The following is a 23,588-nucleotide window of genomic DNA, read 5'->3' on the forward strand; positions in this document are numbered from 1 at the left end:
ACCTTTGGATACAGCCCTTGGGCCTTTAGCAGTCAAGCTAGCCTCTTCTGGGGTGGGTGGGAAGGCGGCCTGGGGCACCCCGGGATCTTTGCTTTGATCTTCTTGACCTCCTCTTCAGCTCTTCTCTCTGTTTTAACCAAGGGCTTTCTCTCTCTCTCTCAGCCCCGCTTCTCCTGAGTCGGCAGGGAGGTTATGTTGCTGCATTGGGTGGTAGCTGCGAGCTACGATAAACATTGAGTTTATGGTTTTATGCTTTACTGCAGGATCCTTCAGAAAGGGATGGGGACCCCGGAGAAAAGAGGAGGGTCTTGTCCCAGTCCCGTTATCCTCAGGACTAGTTGTGCTGGGTGGAGGAAAGGGCTTTGGGTTGGGTTCCTCTAAAGATTCTAGAGAAATTTGTAGGTGCCTGGGATGAGCCCGTGAAGGTGAGACTTTGTCCTTCATTGTAAAGTCCTCTGGGAAGGACAGCTTTCCCTCGGGCAAGCTTGTCAGTCCAGTCCTGAGGGAGCTTAGGGTCAGTGTCTTCTCTGGGAGAGATGGGTAACGGAGGACCTGTGCCCTTGTCAAGACTAGAGAGGCTGTGGCAAGAAGAGGTGAACGAAGCTGGGCCTGAGGCTGCCTCCCTCCGAAGGGTTGTGTGGATCTTCTGCCGCACCCGGCTTGTCCTCTCCATCGTGTGCCTGATGATCACGCAGCTGGCTGGCTTCAGTGGACCAGTAAGTCAGACCTATCCTTTTCCACAGTCATCCAGGGCTCAGCAGGGCCCGCCGCCTGGCCCGCTAACATGCTCCAGTTCCCTTGCAGGACTTGCACGTCCACTTGGGCTAGTTAGTGACTCTGAGGGAGCCCTCAGCCTGTGGAAGGGAATGAGTGTGGTTGGCGTGAGTGGCAGTCTTTCCATTGCTGGTGAACTTTCCCTGGATGGACAGGCAGAAGGATGAGAGGACTGTGGTGCCGCAGAGGGAGCCTGTGGTTATGTTTTGACCAGAACCGTTTTCTACGGTAGTGTGTGTTGTCGTTGAATGAAAATCTCAATTTTGGAAGTCAGAGTAGTGAGGCCAAAGCAGAGGTGGTCCATGAGGCAGGCTGGCCTAAGAGGCATCATTGGCACCGCCATGTGGCTGTGAATGAGCCCAGATATGGCCACTTGGGGTCAGTCTGGAGCTGGTGGGACAGGAGGCATGGCAGCAACCAGGTGGGCACTGCCAGTTGCTTCTCTGAGAGTCAGGGATGCCCAGCCAGCGGCTGTGGGCTTGTCTAGGGCAGCTTGGCCCTGACCCCATTCTCTCTTGTCACCTGGTTGGTGCACCTGTTGTGCTGATTCAGAGTGACCGCCAATAGCGGTCAGACTGCTCCTAGTGTGCCTTCCCCAGGTGGGCCAAGCTGCAGGCTCATGACTCGGTAAGTACCTGCTTGGCGGGCAGGGCAACTTAGGAGAAGGCAGCTCCAGATGGTTTTTTCCTTGACCTGCTCCCTGAAACAGAATTGCTTTTCTTGAATGATAAAAAGACTTTGTTGGAAATCAAAACATGCGCTGCTGGGTAACCTGATGTGATGTCACTGACCACACTAGCGAAAGGGTTAATAAGACCAACCTTCTTCCTCAAGAAGAGCTTCTGTCATTGCTTCACTACAGGGGCTGCTAGCGGCACCACTCTGGTGCTCAGAGTTTTTGCCTCTGGGCATCATGGTCAAGCCCTCCTTCCTGTCTGATCCGGGCTCTCCTTGGTTGGGTGGCCAATCTTGGTCATGGCAGGGAAGCATCTGGGAGCGATGGGGGCTCTTTTCTGGTGGAGATGCATTCTCTGAGGTCTAGCACACTGGGGAACCAGCCTTGGCTCTGCCCATCCAGGCCCCAATCAGAGCTGGGCCCTTTCCCTTTTGGGGTGATCATTCTCCCTTTCCTTGCCAGCTCTGGGAAGTGGGCCTTTGGGGTGAGTGCTATCTAACTCACATGCCATCCTGTGCAGAAGGACATCCTTGGCAGCCCAAGGCCTGGCTACATCCACTCATGCTCCAAAAGATAGCTAAGGGAAACATTTGGTAACAGAGTTAGACCCAAATTGTCATTTTAAGATATGGAAATGCCAGGGAAAGCTGCCAGCTCCGAGGCCGGGCCCAGGCACAGACTCCTTGGAAGGAGTCTCCCTTTTTCAGTGGTTCACCCATTTGGTTTGCTGGATCCATCTTTTCCCAACCTGAATAAACTGAAGCCTTAAGCTAGAACGTACAAAAAACTTGCCAGTCACGTTTATTGCCTTCCCTTCCCCGGACAACAGAAGGCCTGTAATTAGGCCAAGACAAAATGAAACCTAATGTTTTTTTTAACCTCTGGCATATTTACTTTTACTTTTCTCAAACTAATAAGCTCATACAGAGACACTAGGGTATCTTCCAGAGCCACCCAATAATGTGGGGGGGAGGGCTGGCCACTGTCTTTAAGATCTGATGGTCCTGGCCTGTGGGCATCTGGCAGTGTGCAATGCCTCTGCTTTTCAGGGGCACTTTTTGAGCCTTTCTGGATCAGCTTTTAAATCCAGCCCTGCCCAGGAACTCGTGTCAAAAGGCTTAGCCATTCCCCTTGTAGATTCTGGGCGGGGGGCACCTCGCCACGCTCAGTGAATGCCCCTCTTCTCTGGGAGCCTTTGAGGGGCAGGGAGAGTGGGAAGCCATTAGAGGTAAGTCTCCCACTCTCCCCCGGGTGCCGGATGTGGGGGGGGTGGGGGAGGCGCTCTCTGTAGTGGGACCAATGACAGAAGCTGTTGTCTAGAATTTTCAGGATGGCTGTAGCCTGCGATCAGAATGAGAGAATCAAGCTGGGTGGACTCTCTCGCCAAGAGTGCAGGTAAGGTCCTGTTTATTCACTGGGAATGCTCCCCAGAGCCAGACCCTGAATGCTGCCAGCCTTGCTAACCACCTCAACTTTTTTCCAGTTTATTTAAGTTTAATGATAACGCTGTGACTCTTATTCTTTTTCTAAGTTTTGATTGGATTTTTTTCATGAAAACTTTTCATTTTTATCTCATACTGCAATGGTTTGAAATGTAACTGTTTTGACAGCTTGAATATGTTTTAGAAATTCTTTTATTGACTGTTTGCTCTTCTTCCCCTTTGAACATTTTACGTAGTCTAAGCATTTGTGTCTTTTAACCACCTTTTTCCTCCCGCTCCTGGGATTTGGGCAAGGTGTTAGAAGGAAAGCGCCCGCATCACCAACCTGCTGTCTTTTTCACCTTCCTTTGGAGGAGACTGTTGGCAACAATTGCGTGGTGTCACAGCCCTGCCCGCTCACTGAGTTACTTCACAGGAGGAAAAAGGGGGCTTGGCCCTCCCCACTCAGTGACTCAGTTCCACAAGTTGGATTGAATACTGGAAAAGAAGCCAATCTTCTCCCTAGTAAACTCGTGACCCAACAACTGTGTGCAGTTGTGACTCCCAACACTGGAGGCCAGCCTGACACCCAGGGAGGGGACAGGTGGAGTCCACTAGCTGAGTGTGAGACCTCTCTGTCCTCAGAGTTTCCTAGAATCTAGTGGACGTGCGGCACTAACGAGAAATGCCAAGTTATCCAGGAGGAATTCTTAGTCCCCCCAGGAAAGAGTGCCCCAGGTGGCTCCATTTCCCCCTTGTCCTTGGGTATGGGCTCCCAGATGCAACTTTGATCTTTGTTACTGGAGGGGGTTTCTACTTGTTCAGTGAGGTTTTTTTCCTCAAGGGTTGGGAGTGCCATCTTCCTTTCTTCCTTCCTTTTTTTCTTTTTTTCCTCCCTCCCCCAAGATCTGTTTTAGCTGTAAAGACTTTAAAAGACTCTAGAGGGCATCCATCCATTCATCCATCCATCCATCTATCCCCAGTGCTTTGTGGGGGCTTAGAGCTCAGGGATCCTTGCCTTGGGCTCTTCCTGAACCAGTAGCCCGGGCCACTGGGAGCAGGGCAGCTCTGGAGGGAGGAGTGTTCTTAGAGCCTTTGCAGTGAGTTCTGGATGGGAGCGGGTCTTCCTCCACCCTCTTGCCAAGCCCCTGCGGCTCCCCTGGGCCAGCTGTGAGCGGGGCCGCCACCGCCAACTTCCCGCCCTCCTCGCGGACTCTCGGTTCTCTTCTGTACCCGCTGTGTGTGTAGCCAAAGCACGGTGGCTGGGCCTCCTGTGAGCCGGCCAGCCCCAACCGACACTGTATGTTTACATTGTATGTCACTGCAATGCTCCCCTGTACAGCCTTGTGAGATGCTCTTGAATATGGTCCTTGTGTTTTTTATTTTCAATAAAAGTGCGTTCCTCCTCAGTTGCTGGTATTTACTAGTGCTGCTGAATGTATCTGTGTGAGTGTGTGTGTGCTCCGCGTCCCAGGCCCCAGAGCTGGAGGTGGCCAGCCGTGGTCCTGCTTTCCCTCTGCAGGTGGTGTTTGGGATATGCTACCTGAGGTAACATGTTTTTGTTTTGGGGAGGGACCAGGGAGCGGGGCGGGCCTGGGGGAGGGGAAGTCTGTTTGGTCTGCCCTTCTCTACTAGTTTATTAAATTGCTGATGTTTATTTTCAGGAATATTTTGCAAATGTTCTTCTCACTCTTCCCCAGTACAACTGTAGGTACACTGTTCCTTTTTATCAACTAAGCACGTTTCCAACAACCCCCAAAAGGTCTTAATTTCACTTAAAGAATTGTCTATTAATGTGTGGAAATATGATTGATCTTATTTTAAGAGTGAATCTGTTTCATGTTCATTTTGGCTCACACACAGGTTTATGTTAAGTTAGAAGATGTGCTGGTTTAGAGGCGTTCTGGAGAATCGCAGGTTTCTGATGTGGCCCCCCTCCCCTGGGACCTGCCCTCACTCTTTCTTGGGGCAGGGAGGTCTCCTCACAGGATAATTGGTCTCTGGGATGGATTCTCTCTCTTGTCTTGAGCCAGAGCCTCCCCACTCTCTCTAACTTAACACAAAACTGTTGAGTTGCCCGCCAGAGCCGAGGAGGCGTGGTTGACAGAGGCCTGTGTTTCTCCCTGTAGGCCTTTGTGGTGAAACACCTCCTCGAGTACACCCAGGGCTCCGAGGCCCACCTCCTCTACAGTTTGCTGCTGGTCTCTGGCCTCTTCCTGACAGAAATCATCCGGTCCTGGTCGCTGACGCTGACATGGGCCTTGAACTACCGCACAGGCGTCCGCCTTCGAGGAGCCATCCTGACCATGGCTTTTAAGAAGATCCTGAAGCTGAAGAACATTAAAGAGAAATCCTTGGGGGAGGTGAGCATCCCAGCCACAGCCCCATTCCTGGCACTGTGATGAATGCTTTGACCCTTCTTTTCTCATGTCTTCACCTGACTGAGCCCTCCTGTTCCTCCTATATTTCTCAGCTCATCAACTTGTGCTCCAGTGATGGCCTGAGGATGTTTGAGGCGGCAGCAGTGGGCAGTTTATTAGCGGGTGGCCCCATAGTGGCTATCTTGGGCATGGTTTATAATGTAATTATTCTGGGACCAACGGCTATTCTAGGATCACTTGTTTTCCTCCTTTTTTACCCATCAATGGTGAGTATATAGCCTTTTTAAAAATTAAGTATTTTATTTATTTTTCCAGCTACATGGAATGGTAGTTTTCAATAAACATAGGTTTACATTTTTCTCCCTCTCTCTTCTCTCCCCCCTCTGGTTGACAGAAACTAATCTAATATAAACTATACATGTAGAACTATGCTAAAACTAGTTCCATATTAATCATGTTGTAAAAGAAGAATCAAATCCAAATAGGAAAAAAAATTAGAGAGAGAAAAAGATGAGTATATAGTCTTAATATCCAAACCTCCTATCTTTATTCTGGTGGTTTGTGGATTCAGTTCCTTTCATTGGGTTTTGAAGTTTGGAGGCTGTTAATGCAATGGATTGGGAATTTCCTGGAAATGAATGACTCCTTGAATGGAGCACCAAGAGTAAAAATATTGACCTGAGAAGAAGGATGCAGCCGTTGGAGGGGGAGCCTTAGTGGCCGAGCAGGGAGGCAACTAGGCGTGACCTCTGGGGAGGCTCCTTAGTGACGATGGCAGGAGGGCACCTGCCCAAGCCACTCAGATGGCTGTGTGGGAGGTGACTTCTAGCAGCAGACTCCCTGTCTCGGGGTGACTCCCTGTCTTGAAGTGGCCTCCGCTTGGCATGGCATCTCTTCTTTCAGATGTTTGTTTCGAGGCTCACTGCGTATTTCAGAAGAAAAGCTGTGGCTGCCACAGATGACCGAGTACAGAAAATGAATGAAGTTCTCAACTACATTAAATTTATTAAAATGTATGCTTGGGTCAAAGCATTTTCTCAGAATGTCCAAAGTGAGTACCTGGAAGGAGACTGGGTTGGTTCCCTGGGGTTCGTGACCCAACCACTTGAGGGAAGGGAGGCTTCTTGTGGCTTTTGTTACAGGATTGGTTGGAAGTCAAGAATTGGGTAGTCTTTGGATCACAGGCCCTTGGGGAGAAGTGTCCCTAAAGCGGCTTCTGCCCTCCTTCCACCTTCTTTTACAAATGAGGACATTGAGTCTTGGAGTGGATCTAATTTACAGACAAGGTTAAGACCACCTTTGCCCTACTCCAGTGACCTTTCTCAACTTTCTTGAGGAGGAACCTTCTAAACTTCTGTCTAATAAAGAACTGGGGAAGCAGGCAGAAATTGCAGTAAAACCCTAGACTTGCTGTGTTTGTGTTGCCTGGGGCAGGCCACAGCTTGGTTACTTGCCTTGCCCTGGTCCAGTGAACCATCCTGGCACAACTATCAAAATTTGGGATGGAGCAGAGTTCTTCCGTTGGGGGACGTTGGCAGGAGTCATGGGTCACCACCAGCTGTCATTGTCACCTTCTGCATTGAAGGTCAACAGCAATTGGAATTGGATGGGAGGGGGCGATGCCATGACAGGAGTACAGGGAGAGCCCTGGGAGTTCTGTTGGCTGCAGGTGGCCCTCCTTCCTTTTTGGAGGGGACCTTGAGGAAGGCAGGCAATGGTTGCTTAGGGGACCCTCAGTGGTAAAATTGAGTAGTTAAGCCAGATGACCCCGAAGGGCCCTTCCAGCTCTGAAGCTGATGCCTTAACAGTGACAGTTCAAGAGTGCTCAGGCAGCAGTGTCTTGGTGTGTGACTTCTGGGTGTGATAAGCTCCTGGGGTCCTGACAGTCTGTTTCATGTCCTAGAAATCCGAGAGGAGGAGCGCAGGATTTTAGAACGGGCTGGATACTTCCAAAGCATCTCTGTTGGCGTGGCCCCCATCGTGGTGGTCATTGCCAGTGTGGTGACATTTTCTGTGCACATGATCTGTGGCTATGATCTTACTGCTGCTCAGGTGAGTGGGCTTGCCTTAGAAGGTCCAGGGGCTTGGAAGGTAAAGCTTCCTAGGATTGGGACCCTCCCTTCTTACCCCTTACAGCAGGGACTCAACCTGAACTTTGCTTTTAAAAATCTTTTGGTTGGGGGCAGCTAGGTGGGGCATTGGACAGAGCACTGGCCCCGGAGTTAGGAGGATCTGAGTTCAAATCCAACCTCAGACACTTAATTACCTGTGTGACCTTGGGCAAGGCACTTAACCCCATTGCCTTGCAAAAAACCAAAAAATTTTAAAACAATAAAAATCTTTTGGTACCTTGTCCTTTTAAAAGCATTGCTCTGAGAATTTGGAAATCAAAATTTAAAAAAGTGAACGTTAACAAATATTTTGCATGTAATAGGGTAGTATTTAGTGATATAAGAATAATAATTTAAAACCCCAATGATTGTTCTGACTTCACCAGAAGGTCCAAAGGGTTGGCATACCTGCCTGTGGACCTGGGAGGTTTTGCTTGCATATGGAGAGTGAAGGTTGTGCTTGAATATGTTTCTTATTTCTTTATTCTTAGGCTTTCACGGTGGTGACTGTCTTCAATTCAATGACGTTCGCTTTGAAAGTGACCCCATTTTCAGTCAAGTCTCTCTCAGAGGCATCTGTGTCTGTGGAGAGATTTAAGGTATGTGATCCTTCTGCCATCTTTGTCTTCCCCAAATGCCAGTGTCTTAGTGTCCTCTACCTTCTCTGTCTTGTCACTTGGGTGCAGCACTTAGATCACCTGCTCTGGTGACCACGTCCCCTCAGATCTTTCCTAGGGATGCTAAAGACCCTAAGTTGATTTAGCTGCTTCCTTCAATTTCATTGGATTCTCCTTGCCCTGCCTGTTCTCAGTCCCTCTCACCCACATTCTCCCCCAGCCAGGCAGTCCCAAGAGGAGGTGGAATGGCAGCCGTTTGCCTTCTGGACCCAGGGCTGCTTCTCCAGAGTCAGCCCAAGGTCAGGGGTCCTTTGGAGGTGCTGTGTTGGGGCTCCATCTGGCAGGAAAGAGTCATAGCTCAGGAAGACAGAGCAGTCAGCAAGATGACTGTGTAGCTGCCACAGCTGCCTTATTTTACAAAGGAAGAACTGAGACCCAGAGGCTAAGTAACTTATTCAAAGCCTCTAGTTCACTGAGTTGCTCTGTAATTGATAGAAAGCATTTGAGAAAGAAGTTGAGTATTGTAGAAAAGTTAATTTTAAAGAAAGAAAAGTGTAAACAGTGCCATAGGATTTAGAAGGAAAACTTGTGCTTTGAGTTTTCTCCATTTGAAAAGAATTTGTCTGCTGAATTGGATCAGTGATAGATTGTTTTCTCCCTAGGTTCTTTCTGCAAAGTGTAGGCTAGTTGGGGTCTCCAGAGGCTAAGCAGAGGGCCCTTATCTTAAATGACTCCTTAGAACCAATAGAAACTGGAAAGCTGGGTGACCCAGGGAGATAGACGGCTCCAGGGGGAGGATTATTGCTGGGAGGGTCACTTCTTCCAGGTCCAGTGTCCTGCCCTGAAGCTTAGGACTCCCAGTTCAAGTCTCCAGCAACATAGTCTGAGCTTGACAAAGGACATCCTTGTACTCTTCTCTGTAGGGCTAGGCTAGAGGACTAGGCTAGACCAGGTCTTTGTTTTGTAGAAGAGCAGAGGAAAGGGGAGCTTAGGACACCTCTGACCTGTAGAATTCCAGGGGGACTAGCTCACCACCCCAGGGATCCTCTGGGCTGAGCCGGTGCCCTGCTCTCCCTTCTCAGCCCCTTCCTGGCCGTCCAGCAGGTGGAGGTGGGGCAGGTCAGCCTGGGGCTGTCCTTGCCTGCTGATGTCATCCCTTGCTCTTGTAGCATGTCATCTGCCAGCGTTCACGCTTGTCTGTGAGAGAAGCCAACACGAACGTGGCTGCCGCCCTGATGACCAGTGGCCTCCTCTTGCCGTCCCCTAAGGCGCAGGCTCGGCACGGGCTCCTCACGGCTCTGAGTCTGGGGCCCGCGGCAGGCCCCGCTTAGTTTACTCTGATGGAGGCTTTTTGCTCTTGAGCATCCTCCCGTTCTCTAACGCGCCATGTTCTGCTTCATGAGTGTGCGCCCTAGCCTTGTGTCCCCCGGTCTTGATTGAGTGTTTCATCTTTGCACCTCTCTCACAACTCCTATCAGAGTTTATTTCTAATGGAAGAGGTTCACATGGTAAAGAACAAACCAGCCAGTCCTCACATCACGATAGAGGTGAGAAATGCCACTTTGGCGTGGGACTCCTCCCACTCCAGTATCCAGAACTCGCCAAAACTGACCCCCAAAATGAAAAAGGACAAGAAGTCCGCCAAGGGCAGGCGCGAAAAGGCCAAGCTGCCACATGTGGAACAGCAGCAGGCCGTGCTGGCTGAGCAGAAGGGTCACCTCCTGGTGGACAGTGATGATCGTCCTAGCCCAGAGGAAGAGGGCAAGCCCATCCGCCTGGCGAATCTCCGCCTTCAGAGGACACTGTACAACATTGACCTGGAGATTGAGGAGGTAATGCACTCTGACGGGGGAAAGGGGGGCTCGGTGCAGGCAGGAGAAAGAGGAGCAGCGGGTAGTCTCCCCCTCTTGGTAATTGGCCTGCTGGTTGTAAAAGACTTTGACCCTTAGGAGCCGCCAGCTAACTACTTGCACCCAGTTGGTGGTCCAGGGTCTTCTCCTCTGCAGCACCTGCACACTGACACTGAATCTTGTCTTTTCTTGCTCCAGCTTCAGATAGAATTTCTTGGGTTTCTCATTGGACAAGGCCAGATTCTTACAGTAGTGCCTTAGTTTACACACAAGCAAAGTCCTTGACCTCACACGTGTTATTACTGGGTCTTTCTAAAGAAAGGGAAGAGAGCAAGTCCCTTTCCCCAGTGTTGCAACATCCAGGGAGGAAAGTAGCCTGGAGCCCAAGCCTCCTCCTCCAAGCTGGGTCTTCTCCTTGCCTCCCAAGGAGCATTGGCATGCTGCCAGGCCTTTTAGAGGACACCTCTGTGCCCCTTACCCCAAGGCCATGGACATCGAAGTGTGTTGGTTGCTCCTGCCCTGGTGCCCCTGTGTTGGAAGCTTGGGCTTGGGCAGCTAAAGTAGCAGTTCTGCCCCCTAGAAAAGATGCAGCTGAGTTGCCAAGTAGTCGCAGAATTCTGAAACTTGACTTGGCTTTATTCTTTTGTAGGAGAGTGAAGGATGACTGGGAGGGTTATTTGAATGGCTCTGCTAACAATTAAGGGAAAAGCAAAATAACAAGCCAGCACTTTAGAGACTCCAGTCTAATTTCATTACAGAAAGCTATAAGGTATTAGAAATCCAGGAATCCAGATTTTAAACATTAAGAGAAACACAGAAAGATTCCCCCAGAAATCCTGATGTATGTGAGATGATGACACAGAGTTGGAGGCCTGGAGGAAGAAGCACCCCCAGAGTGGTGGGGGGGGCTTGTTCAGTCCCAGAGGGAGCCAGTAGCTGGAGGCTACTTTCTAGCCCAGTTCCCCAGGGCACCTCCTGCCAAGGCTCCAGCCTGCTTCCTGTAAGACCTGGAGGGTCTTGTTTCTAAGCTGTACTGAATCACAGAGAATCTAAGATTTTGGATGATGGCTTTTTAAAAGGACTCCTTCTCTAGGACCCTCAAGGCAGGAAAACAGCTGGGGCGGGGGGTGCTGATCTGGCTTTGGTGGCCAGATTGCTAATCTCATCCTAGTGGATAATTTACCTTAATGGTGTTTTCATGTCCATTTCTTTGTAAATTTGGGGTAAATGATGACCCTTGTTCAGCAGGGTGGGCATGTGGGAAAAAGAGGTCTTGGGATTTGTCAAGGTCTTAGGCAAGGCCCCAAGGTGGATGTGGTTCTCCACATTCGCAGTACTCTCACTTACTTGTCCCAGCATTCCCATGGTCATTTGAGGGAGAAATTGCACCTATTTTAACCTAGTACAATCACAGGAACCCACAGCATGTGGTTCTGGCTTGGAAAGGAGATTAGGCTTTTAATTAATGCTCTTATCAGCTAGCACTCTGTAGTTGTGACTGCTCCCAGTGAGCTGCAGTCATGTCTCTGCTTGTAGAAATGCATCATTGTCTCCTAATGAGCCTGTTTCTCTCTTTGCTTTGGACCAGGGAAAACTGGTTGGCATCTGTGGCAGCGTGGGAAGTGGAAAAACCTCTCTCATCTCCGCCATCTTGGGCCAGGTGAGACTCTCGCCCAAGCCAGCACACTGCTGTCTGCCTTCCTCCACTCCCTTCAGGGAGTTTCGATATCTGAACTGTTTTGTTAATGGAAGAATTGGTAGAGAAGGGACATTGCTGCTCATCACCAAGAGCAGTTCCCCGTGAATGGTACCCTAAGTTGGTCGTGGTCCCATTTCCTGGGACTTTTCATTGAATTCAGAGCTGTTCATCACTGCACAGTCATTGTCCCTGTGCTTCAACCCCATTGCTCCCACTTGTGCCTCTGGGACTAGGCTGCACCTCCATGGGGGGAAGCTGGTGCTGGTGATGCCACAGGGCTGGGGCAGCGGGTCTGCCTCTGGCTGGGGGGTCAGCTTTGTGGTTGACCTGGAGTCCTTGACCTCCTCCCAACCATGCTGGCTGTGGGTGCCGTGGCTTGGTAGGGTGTCAGTGAAGAGACAGGCTGCTGGGCAAAGGTCCCTGTGCATGTCCACTAAAGCACGGGAGACTCCTAGATTTACTGGGCTGCTCAGACTCCCACTGAGCTGAGGACTACCTTGTACGTTCTGGATGGGCCATCCTCTTTTTGTCCCTTGTTCTCTGGACTCCTTGTTTGTTCTTTGGGGCTGTTGGGAGTCATGGGCCCCCATCCTCCGGTAGGTTAGGAGCGCCAGGCGGGCCACGGTCCTTGCCTTGCCTTATCCCTGTTGACCCTCTGTACACAGTGGGTGCTTAAGGAATGTTGGGTGGATTGAGCAAAGCTTGTGGTTTGGGTGTGATGCCATTTGGCAGTCTCTCTCTCTTCCCCTTAGATGACCCTTCTAGAGGGCAGCATTGCTGTTAATGGGACCTTTGCTTATGTGGCCCAGCAGGCCTGGATCCTCAATGCCACTCTGAGAGACAACATCCTCTTTGGGAAGGAGTTTGATGAAGAAAGGCAAGGAATGCTTGGTTTCTGACCTTCCTGACTCGCCTTCCTGGGGTCAGCGGAGTCAAGACAGCCTCAAGTGGTGGCACCTGTTGGCAGTCTGCCTCTGACCCCAGGCCTCTTTGTGTTGTCCTTCAGATATAATGCTGTGCTGAATGGTTGTTGTCTGAGACCCGACCTAGCCATCCTGCCCAACAGTGACCTCACTGAGGTACCGTAACAACCTGCCTGTCCTGGAGGAGGGGGAGTGGGCTTGGGCTGGATGGGAGGGACCCTCGATGTCACGGAGCTCCAGCTTGTCCTTTGATGGAAGCTCCCCCGGTAGCTGGCCCAAAATGAGCTGAGGCCCTCTTCTTCTCTGGGCCAGCCTTGAGGGAACCATTCCCCAGGCAGAAAGAACAAGACTTGTGCTGTTGTTTGGGAGGGGGGAGTCTGGAACCCCAAGGCAGGACTGTCCCTTGGCTGTGCAATCACAGGCAGGCCATCCACTCTCCAGAGCAAGGATGCTTTGTCCGGCAGCTCCTAAGGCAGTTGTGAGGAGAGGGTGCTGTATGGGAGCCTCAGGCCCCACAGCCTCCCTGAACTGGGACTGGGCTGGGTTCTGGAATCTAGAACAAGAAAAAGAGTTGGGCAGAGACAGTGGTGGGAGGGCTCGGGTTGAACCCCTGGCTCTACCTTGTGACTTTGGACAGATCAGTGGGTCTCAGGGCTTTGATTTCCAGAGCACTTTATTTTTCACAGGGCTACATGTATCAGAGGGGGAAGTGAGGGAAAGAGAGAAAATGTTAAAAATGGTTTTTGTATGTCATTGGAGAAAAAATAAAATGTTAAACATGAAAAAAATAGCTTTACTCTCCAAATTAGTAAGCCAGGACCCTTACTTGCTAGTAGGTAAAAAGTGAGACCCTGTCTCCTGAATCATGGGTGCTGCTTCTCCCAGTCTCTCTCCTGCCTCTATGTAAAATGAGGCCTGGAATGAGTTGACCAGGGTGGCTGTTACCACTCTGGCTTTCTGGGACTTTAAATGAACTTCCCTTTGGTAGATCTGGCATGTGACCAATAGATTTTAGTTTCTTCTCTCTCCCATAGGTGGGTTCTTTTAAGTACCCCCCCCCAGCTTAGAATACCCCATTATGTGAGTTGTGGTGTCTTCAGGCCACTGACTTCCATTCTGGGGTGTCCATCTTCCTCCTGAAACACAGCTGCTCTTTTAGTTCAGATCCCCAAGGAAGGAAGGAGGGTGGTCTTCTTCTGAAGAGGGCCTCTGCCAGGGACCCCTTCTCTTCTGGACTGGACAGTGGAGAGATCCTTGAGCAGGGATCCCAGGGTGCTGAATGTCCTTGTCCCGTTCCAGATCGGGGAGCGTGGGGCCAACTTAAGTGGAGGGCAGCGCCAGAGGATTAGTCTGGCTCGAGCCTTGTACAGTGACAGGAGCATCTACATCCTGGACGACCCCCTCAGTGCCTTAGATGCCCATGTGGGCAACCACATCTTCAATAGTGCCATCCGAAAATACCTCAAGTCCAAGACAGTCTTGTTTGTTACTCACCAGCTTCAGGTACAAGGCCCTTCTGAAAGTGTGACCCAGAGATGGGGGGGGGGGTCGGGATTCGGCATTCTCCCTTTTCTTAGTGTGTCCCAATGCCAGTGGAGAGAACAGCCCTCTTTGGGGAGGGAGCTAGTCAGGAGTCCTCAGGGAAAGGACTGAGATGGATGACTTGGAGAGTCTGACAGGGCTGCATAGAACTCCTGGAAGGCAGACCAAATCTGGGCTGGCATGCTGTTCTGGGTGGCAGCTCTGAAGCAGATTCAGCTGTGGGCTGTGTATGTTTGAACACACTGGCATCTGCTGTGGAGATGAAGAACTGAGGACAGCCACCCAGCCTGCCCCTAGTCTAGTGATGGATGTGGAAGGTGAGGAGGGAGTCTGGCCCAGCAGCCGTCTGATGTCTGAGCAAGACGTGTGGCAGGGAAATGACCACCAGGGTCCAGGCCCTGAACTCGGCATTGGGGGTCCAAAGTTAAACGGCCAAGGATAGGCTGCCCCTACCCTCAAGATGGCAGTCTGATGGGTGGGGCCACTCAAATAGCTATGGACAAGTCAGATTGGACAGCAAAAACTGGGGTGGCCTCAAGATTCATGAGGACTGGAAAAGGCCTCATAAGAGGCTTAGAAAAACTGAGGCTTGTAAGAAGGCAGAGATGAGAAGGGAGAGGGGGCACTCCCCTGGCAGGGGGACAGCCAGGGAATGTGCCTGGAGCCCCTCTAGGAGATAGGTAGTTGTGAGCCTTCTTGCTAGGGACCCTTGGGAAAGGGCCTGACCACTCTGCTGTCCTGGTTTTCTCTTCAGTACCTGGTTGACTGTGATCAAGTGATCTTTATGAAGGAGGGCTGCATCACCGAGCGTGGCAGCCACGAGCAGTTGATGGACCTGAATGGTGATTACGCAGCCATTTTTAATAACCTGCTTCTGGGAGAGACCCCTCACATTGAGGTGAGCTTGCTGCCTTCATGTTGCTTCTGGGACTCATGTAGCTCCAGGGCCTTTGACAGGAACTGCGATGGGAGCCATTCCCTGCAGCTCGTGGCCGGAGGCTGGTTTAGGGTTACTGTGGGATCCTGTTGTAATGTCACTGCTGGGGGCCCCTTTGGCTGGGCAGGAGCCAGCAATTGCTCCCTTACTGGGATCTCCATTAAAGGATGGGCGAATGGATGGATATCATGGAAGGATGGAAATTCATAATCTGTCGTGGCATTTACCAGAAATCCTTCCTCACTTGGGACCAGATCAGGATTCAAGTTTCTGTGTGGTTTTTTGTTTTCTTGGAAATGAGAATTTGACCTGGTCATTTCAGATAATTCTCCTGTAATTCCATCTTCCAAATATTTCTCCATCTCTAGAGGTAGGGAGAAACAGTGAAAAACACCTGAAGAAAGAATACTAGATTCAATATAAGAAGTCTTAGTTTAGATAAGTTCTGTTGATGCCTTACACTGAGGATGACTACTAATTCCCACAGTACGAGCTGGTCATATTCTCCTCTTGTTCCTCCAGCCCCCTGAGGTACCAGAGTAGGCTGTGGTGGAGGGGGTGGGGGGAGGGGAGATGAAAAAGAGAGTAGCGGAGGAGGGACCCTCTGGTCTTTGGTGGGCTTCTCTTCTCAAAAAGAGTCTTCCTGGGAAGGTTGGCCTGGCCACAGCGTGATGGGTCGATTTTTGTTGTAATAGATTACCTCCAAGAAAGAGACAAGTGGTTCCCAGAAAAAGTCACAAGACAAAGGACCTAAAGTGGGCTCCGTGAAGAAGGACAAAGTGGTGAAGACCGAGGAAGGTAATGACTTTGTGCAGTTTCACTTCTCTTAAATGGATGTATCACTGTGAGGCCACAAAGCAGATGGCTTGTATGTCTGTGACCTGGCACAGGTGTTCCACGAAGACAAGGCGCCCCAGGAGCCCAGGCTGTGCTGGGTAATAAGCAGGGAGGGCCTGGGCAAGGCTATTGCTGCAACTTCTGAGACTGTTCTTCTCTTTGGTTGACCAGACCCTTTGACAAATGTCTACCACTGTTAAGCTCAGGGTCTAGATGTTACCGACGTGACAGCCTTCATCAGGACCAGGCCCACAGTGGATTGGGGGTTGGGGGAGCCAAGGTTTGGGAGGAGTTCAGATGAAATTGAGCCTTGAAAAGCCTCTGTTGACATTGGCAGAGTGAAGGTGGAGTGTTGGGACAGTGGCTTCTCTAGAAGTAAATAGCCTCCTAAAAGATAACAAAGGGGAAGGCAGTAAGTACAGAAGGGTGGGGTGCAGTTGGGGTGTACCCAGTCCCTGAATGGTTCTTTTAATTGGGGCAAGTATCACCAAAAAAACCAGGGAGGCTCCTCTTACTGAAGCTGATTCTCAGTGTCAGTAATATAAAAAGATCTGTTGTCCTGTCTTTTTCTTTTTTTTAATAATTTTTTTCAACAATCAAGATTTATTTTTTTCCTCACCCCCCCCCCCCCCAGAAATGAAAACCCTTGTCACAAAGCACAATTGAGCAAAAAAATTCTATACTGGTCATGCCCCCAAATCTGTGTCTCGTTCTTTGGCATCTTCTTGTGTGTCAGGGCATCTTTTTTTTTAAATTATCATTTTTATTTGGAATTTAAGCCCCTACAAATAGCACCATTCCAGTATAGAAACAACAGAAAAAGATGGTTGAAAAAGCTTTGAGGTACAGGTTTTTTGATTTCCACTTATTTGACCATGATGGAAGCAAACTGCCATCCTTGAATGTGTCTTATCACTCTCATTGTTTTCTCTTCCACATAGAAACTCTTTCTAACAGTTAAAGTCAGGGAAAAGAAACGCACCCAGCAACAGTGCCTGAGGATGCCATTTCTAGTGACCTAGGACCTCGGGAATTCCTGAGTGGGTCTTTTCTGAGATGATCAGCTCACAGCAGGGCCTTGATGGCTCATCGCCCTAGGACTTCTCAAACTCTTTGCTTTCTTTTTCTTTTTAAAGAAAAATTTTATTTATTTTTGAATTTTACAATTTTCCCCCTAATCTTGCTTCCCTCCCCCCACAGAAGGCAGTTTGTCAGTTTTTCCATTGTTGAATATGACAAGAGACATCATATCCTTAAGGAAGAAACATAAAGTATAAGAGAGAGCAAAATTACATAAGATAATGAAAACTTTTTACTTTCTTGAGACAGTAATTAGCTTTTATTTGTTTAACAGATGCTATTGATAGTTTTTAATTTCCTCAATTTCTCCTTAGATCGCTCCCTTTCCCAGAGAACTTTCCCCAATAACGAAGGCTTTCTTCCAATACCCTCTGAAGAACAGTGAAATAACTTCTACTCCTGCTGTGGGCCCTCCATGGGTTTGGTGGTGATCCTTCAGGGTGGCCTTTCCCCTTCACCCCCAGCAATAATCTTAGAAGCTCAAGCTATCTCCGCTCTGGGCATTCTCTCTGATTGTTCCTCCTCCAATACTGGAACATTCCTTCCTCTGTTCCACCTGCTGACTTCCTCAGCTTCCTTTAAGTTCCAATTAAAATCTCCCCCTTCTCCAGAATGCTTTCCCTGACCCCCTGAATTCTAGGGCCTATTTAACCCTTACTCAGTTATAAGCTTCTTGAGAGCAAAGGTTGTGTTTGCTTCTATTTGTATCTCCAGCAATTAGCATAAGTCATAGGTAACTTAGTTAATATTGATGGATTGTGATGGTGTAGTGCTCCTCTTCATCCTCATCCTCTTATTCAAGCCATCCTGGCTTTTCCTAGGTCAGCCTTGAGGATCAGAATCACTGATGAAGAGAGGGTGACTCCAGGCAGGGATGTGGCTCAAGAGGTCTAGAGAAATCTGGACTTGGCAGGTTTCTGGCCACCAGAGCCCCTGGCACCATCTCCCGAGTCCTTGAGGGTTGACTGAACCTCTTTCCTCCTCAGGGGGAGGGTCAGAATGGCAGGGGATCCCAGAGGACCCGTGGCCTCTGGAGGTGCTGACAGTGAGAAGCTGGGATGGGTTGGAAATAGAGAGGTGGCTAATTGGCAGAAAAAGCCCTTGTGAGCCAAACCTTGGAGATGGTGTTGGGAAGACTGGTATTGACCTTGGATCTCATGGGGCTCCCCTGGTGTTTAACTCCCATGTAAACCAGGACGTCTGACGCAGCAGGAGGAGAAGGGCCATGGCTCTCTACCCTGGTCCGTGTATGGCACCTACATCCAGGCCGCAGGGGGCCCTTTGGCGTTCTTGGTCATCCTTTCTCTCTTCATCCTCAATGTGGGCAGTACGGCCTTCAGCACCTGGTGGTTGAGTTACTGGATCAAACAAGGCAGTGGGGTAAGGGCCTGTGGACCTGCAGAAGCTGGGAGGCTAGGAGAGGGGCCAGCATGGTGGCGGTCCTAGAGGGAAACCTTAGGAGGGAACCCTCTTTGGTTTTCATTTAAAAGAAGCGAATGGCCAGGGTTCCCCAGGACGGAAGAGCTCAGGCCCTAAACTCACGAGGCAGAAAAGTCACCGAGCAGCTAATGGGGAACAGAGTTCCCAGTAAGTATCAAACGAGGCCAGGAGGCAGTTTTCCCCCAACCAGAGGGTCTGAAAGCTGGATTCCCAGGCTGTGTCCTACAATCTTGGCCACCCTCCCCCAGGAACAGGGAGACAAATGGGGCGACACAGACTCACTAACCCTGCCCTGTGTTGGTCCCCTACACCTCCCTGAGGCGACATCCCCACTTTGAGATGGGAATAGTATTTAGTGAGAGCTCTTGGCTGCAGGCTTCTGGAAACAAGTAGCCCCCAGATGTGTAACCTCGGAAGCCTTGTATCCAAACAGAACACGACGGTGACCCGGGGGAACCTGACTCTGTTGAGTGACAGCATGAAGGACAACCCCCACATGCACTATTACGCCCAGATCTATGCTCTCTCCATGGTGCTCATGCTGATTCTGAAGGCCGTTCGGGGAGTCGTCTTTGTTAAGGTAGACTTCCCGCTGCCTCCTTAGAGACTGGTAAAGTTAGCTTACACGGGGTAAGCTCTCAAACCCCCTACTGGCCCTGGCTCTTTTAGCCTTATTCAGGAGTGCATTGTTTGGGTCAGTCCTGTCTTTTTCATGATATAAGGCACTTGTTAATCAAGAATCAACAAGTCTATTAAGAGGGCAGGGTGCTCTAGGGCAGCGCCCCTTTCAATAGTTTTGGTAATTTTGATTTTGTTATTGTTCCCTGAATAAGGAGAAAGTGGAGGAAGGGGTGGTGCCCTTTCATTGGCCAGGCAAGTGGTCAGATTTCTTTGTTGGGTTGGCCTTTGGGGTCTGTGCATCACTGGGTAGGCTGATGTGCGATAGAGATGACTGACTGAACCTAGGAAGGAAGACTGAGGGGCAGTTCAGGCAGCTGTCACCCAGGGTGGGGCCTCAGCCTAGGGGCAGGAGCAGGGTTGGGACCCCATAAGTTCCCAGCAGGCCATCTTTGTCCTGTGTACTCCTACCCAGGGAACGCTGAGGGCCTCTTCCAAGCTCCATGATGAACTTTTTCGAAGGATTCTTCGAAGCCCCATGAAGTTCTTTGATACGACTCCCACGGGGAGGATCCTTAATAGATTTTCAAAGGACATGGATGAAGGTATTTCTTGCTCTTCTTGCTTGTCTTCTAGAACTTAGACTGGGTCTTTTTTTCTTTCCTTCCTTTCTGTCTCCTCTCCCTTCTTTCTCTTCCCTTCTCTCCTTTTCTTTCCCTTTTCTCTTCCTCCCTCCTTCCCTTCTTTCTCTCTTTCTGCTTCTCTCAATGAACTGCCTTGGGCTCTTCGCCATGGTTCCCACAGACCTGGCAGTCAGAGCCCCCTCCTACGTCTGAGAAACCTGCGATTTTATCCCTCTTTTCACTTTTGATTTAGTGGTTCAGAGATAGAGAATTTGAAAAAATAACTTTTAGATTTGTTTTTTGGCAAATGGTATAGATTCTGCCAAGGATCACTGCCAGCTTACAGACACTGACCACCTGCCCCTGCTTGTTAGAGCTGCCTCTGATGCAGAGTGTAAAGGCTATTCTGGGGACCCCGTGGCCACAGAGGAGGAGGATGAAGAGCAGCTTTGCTGTTTGGGGGACCACAAACATTCTAGGCTCATCCCTGGGCCCTATGATTCCTGAAGTGTGTTGTTCTTTGACTTTTTTCCCCAGTTGATGCCCGCCTCCCATTCCAGGCTGAAATGTTTATCCAGAATGTGATCCTGGTATTATTTTGTATTGGCATGATTGCGGGTGTCTTCCCCTGGTTCCTGGTAGCTGTGATGCCCCTCTTCATTTTCTTTGCCGTTTTACATGTTCTCTCCAGGTAAAGGACTTCTCATTTCTACAGAGGCAATTGTTTCTTATCCACCTCATTGCTGACAGGTCTCACCCCCCTTGATGGGTGCCTATTTCCTCTCCAGGGTCCTGATTCGAGAACTCAAACGCTTGGACAACATCACCCAGTCCCCTTTTCTGTCTCACATCACCTCCAGCATCCAGGGTCTCACCACCATCAATGCTTACAACCGAGGGCACGAATTTTTGCACAGGTTAGTGTTTTGTGTGGCCCAGGGCTGAAGAGAGGTAGTCACCCTGCCGGATGGGAATTGCCTTCAAGGCTGAGAGGCTAAAAGTCCTGGCCTCTTCAGAAACTTCTTGAAGGCAGATTTGGGATTAGAGCTTGGGCAAGACCTAAGGCTATTGGGAGGCTCAGTGAACCTGTTCCAGTTCAAATTTATTTGCCCTGCAGAAACTCAACAAAAAATGAAGGAAAAAACTGACCTGTGCTAGACAATCTTTTAAAATCTCCCAGTTGTGAAAGGCATGGTCATTTAGACTGGCCCCATGACCCCCAGTGGCTGCATCCAGGGTGTTCTGGCCTCTTCACTGTCAGTGCTACCTGACTGCAGAGCCTGGGTCTCCAACCTTTGCTTATTCCTTTTGTTGTCCTAAAGCCTTTTGTTCACAAAAAGCTGAGTTTTGCGGCTTTTCTGCCTCCACTGGGGATCCTGCCCAAGTCATCATTAAGGGTACCCCCTCCCTGGGTCCCCAGGAAGGTGCTGGGCTGTTTGCAGATGTGAACCATAAGTTCCTTGGGTTCCCCCGGGGAGCAGGCTGGGCCCCAGGGCTTGATGTGCTCATCTCTGGCTCACAGGTATCAGGAGCTTCTGGATGACAATCAAGCTCCCTTCTTCTTGTTCACCTGTGCCATGCGGTGGCTGGCTGTGCGACTGGATGTAATCAGCATTGCTTTGATCACCACCACGGGACTGATGATTGTCCTCATGCACGGCCAGATACCTCCAGCCTATGCAGGGCTGGCCATCTCCTATGCTGTCCAGGTGCGTAGCCAAGGCAGCCATCTACCCCACCCTCGTTGACTCTTATAGGAAAGGCTATTTCTGAAATCTCTGGGGCATCACATCTCTGACATCTTCATAGCTAGCACATCTCCCAGTAGCTCCATTAAACCTTGAACACTGGTAGATTTTTCTTTTGGGGGTTTAGTGACTTGCTCAAGGCCACACAGCTAGGCAATTATTAAGTGTCTGAGGTCATATTTGAATTCGGGTCCTCCTGACTCCAGGGCCAGTGCTCTGTCCACTGTGCCACCTAGCTGCCCTGTGGTAGATTTTTCAGAGGATTCTCCCAGATGCAAAAAGCTCAGAAGCTGCTGAGCAGAAGGCCTACAACCTTGCCCTATGGTTGGCAATGGACAAAACATCTCTTGACCCTTGACCTGAATGTTTCCCAGAAATAAGATGGTAAAAGTAGGAAAAAGTAAATGTGATTTTGCATAGCTTTTCTTTGATGAAAGCCCCCCTTTCCCCTGATTTTCCCCTTTATTATCTACCTCTTCCATTTTTTTTAAACTGCATTCTCCACATGGTTCCAGTTATTTGAAATTTCCACTAAAAAATGGAAAGATTGAAAGCATACTGCTCAAGTAATTAGCCTCAAGTTGAGGAAACCTGTTTGACAGAGAAGTGTAAATAATCCCCAGAAGCCCCTAGCATTCACCCCAATATGACTTCCGTTGTTCATGAGGTTGGAGTCTGAATGGAGAAGAGCCCCTTCTGGGTTCAAGCCCAAGACCCATGGAGCCACAGTTTGCTTTGGACTCCTGATGTGGCCCACCTCACCACCAAACTCCTGCTTCTGGCTTTGTTTTCATTCTAGGGGCTAACAGGTTGGCTTTGCAATTGTGATTGCTACAATTAACTTAGTTCAATTTACTGCAAACATTTTTTCCAGTTTGCTTTCAAGACATATGAGGAACCAATTGAAATTTATAAAAAAAACCATACTGCAATTTGATTAGTGATTCAGAGATACTAACAGACAGCTCTCAAGAAAATAAAACCAAACTGTTAATAAATAAACACATTAAAAATGACTCCAGATCACTATTAGTTAGAGAAATGCAAATTAAAATAATTGCGAGAGTCCACTTCACACTTCACACAATGGCAAAAATGGAAGAAGAAAAAAAAGCAAAATGATCCATGTTGGAGGGATATGGAAGAACATTCACATCACTGAAATCCTGATATACTGGTGAATGGGTACAACCATTCAGGAAAACTCTGGAATTTTACATCAAAAGTCAGTATTTTGGGGGCGGCTAGGTGGCATAGTGGATAAAGCACTGGCCCTGGAGTCAGGAGTACCTGGGTTCAAATCCGGTCTCACACACTTAATAATGACCTAGCTGTGTGGCCTTAGACAAGCCACTTAACCCCATTGGCCTTGCAAAAAAAAACAACCTCAAAAAAAAGTCAGTATTTTTGACCCAGCTACACCACTGCTGAGCATTAACCCAAAGAAGGAAAAGTTCTAAATTACAATGATGTTTATAATTTAGCTCATTTTTTTGGTGGCAAAAAAGAAAAAAAACTTTGGAAGCTAGTGAGATGCCTGTCAATTGGGGAATGACTGAATTGTGGTCTGTGCAGTAAGAAATGAGGAAATCACTGATCTCAGGGTTATCTGGAGACGCTGGGATGGACTAAACATCAGTGTTCAAGAAATGAACAACTTCAGGAACTTGGATGAAATGAACAGAGCTGTGGGAGGACAACTTATTCACAAATAATACATAGGGGTTGTAAGAACTAAGAATAATGGCTATCCACAATTCCAAAAGACTGAGGAGGAAATAATAGTCTTAATATTATGTACATGGGATTTAGGATCTGGAATAAGACAAATGTTTCTCTGTAGAGCAGTTGAGGAAATTTGCTTGCTTGATTGTATATTTGATTTTCTTTCTTTGGGGTAGCTGGGGAGGAGGGAAAGGAGTGATACACTTTTAGGTAGGTTACTTTTTTAATAACTTACCTGTTTTCTTTTAAAGAGATGTCATTTCTCATGAAGTAGGAGTCTTCTGTAACTAATATCAAAAAAAACTTTGAAAAGAAACAATTTCCTTTAGGAAGTCTGACATGTGGTTCATTCTAACTATGATAATAGGAATATGAGTACACAGAAAGTCATTGCTCCCAGGACTAGTGACAAACAGAATGTCAAGACTGATAACATTCATATGGAGGATTCATCATTTCCTTCATCATACTTGGTTTTATTTCTATCTGAGTTAAATTGTGTTTAGTAAGAACTGATCACTTTGCTAAAGGTAGCACAGAGCCATAAAAGACTTTATTTCTACTGTCCTTTTATTTTTACTTCCAA

The 23,588-nt window shown here is 48.9% G+C and overlaps 1 protein-coding gene across 9 annotated transcripts in view; it reads left to right on the top strand.

Annotated features, from left to right (window-relative positions):
* The window catches only part of ABCC5 (ATP binding cassette subfamily C member 5), a 55,726-nt gene that overhangs the window by 23,303 nt on the left and 8,835 nt on the right, over positions 1–23,588 (top strand). For 5 of the 9 annotated variants that reach the window (XM_074189632.1, XM_074189633.1, XM_074189634.1 and 2 more), the window contains exons 5-23: positions 569–716; positions 5,001–5,234; positions 5,345–5,518; positions 6,156–6,303; positions 7,156–7,304; positions 7,855–7,962; positions 9,459–9,812; positions 11,419–11,490; positions 12,282–12,406; positions 12,536–12,608; positions 13,752–13,955; positions 14,749–14,892; positions 15,627–15,729; positions 18,044–18,228; positions 18,722–18,868; positions 19,382–19,511; positions 20,067–20,220; positions 20,318–20,446; positions 21,052–21,238. In XM_074189632.1, the coding sequence (XP_074045733.1) occupies positions 569–716; positions 5,001–5,234; positions 5,345–5,518; positions 6,156–6,303; positions 7,156–7,304; positions 7,855–7,962; positions 9,459–9,812; positions 11,419–11,490; positions 12,282–12,406; positions 12,536–12,608; positions 13,752–13,955; positions 14,749–14,892; positions 15,627–15,729; positions 18,044–18,228; positions 18,722–18,868; positions 19,382–19,511; positions 20,067–20,220; positions 20,318–20,446; positions 21,052–21,238 (2,968 nt within the window). Of the gene's footprint in view, positions 1–568; positions 717–2,770; positions 3,338–5,000; positions 5,235–5,344; positions 5,519–6,155; positions 6,304–7,155; positions 7,305–7,854; positions 7,963–9,458; positions 9,813–11,418; positions 11,491–12,281; positions 12,407–12,535; positions 12,609–13,751; positions 13,956–14,748; positions 14,893–15,626; positions 15,730–18,043; positions 18,229–18,343; positions 18,436–18,721; positions 18,869–19,381; positions 19,512–20,066; positions 20,221–20,317; positions 20,447–21,051; positions 21,239–23,588 lie in introns of those variants that run through there. The other 4 variants (XM_074189635.1, XM_074189636.1, XM_074189638.1 and 1 more) reach the window with 4 other exon arrangements.

Source organism: Macrotis lagotis, chromosome 5 (assembly GCF_037893015.1).
Source record: "Macrotis lagotis isolate mMagLag1 chromosome 5, bilby.v1.9.chrom.fasta, whole genome shotgun sequence".
Lineage (NCBI taxonomy): Eukaryota > Metazoa > Chordata > Mammalia > Peramelemorphia > Peramelidae > Macrotis > Macrotis lagotis.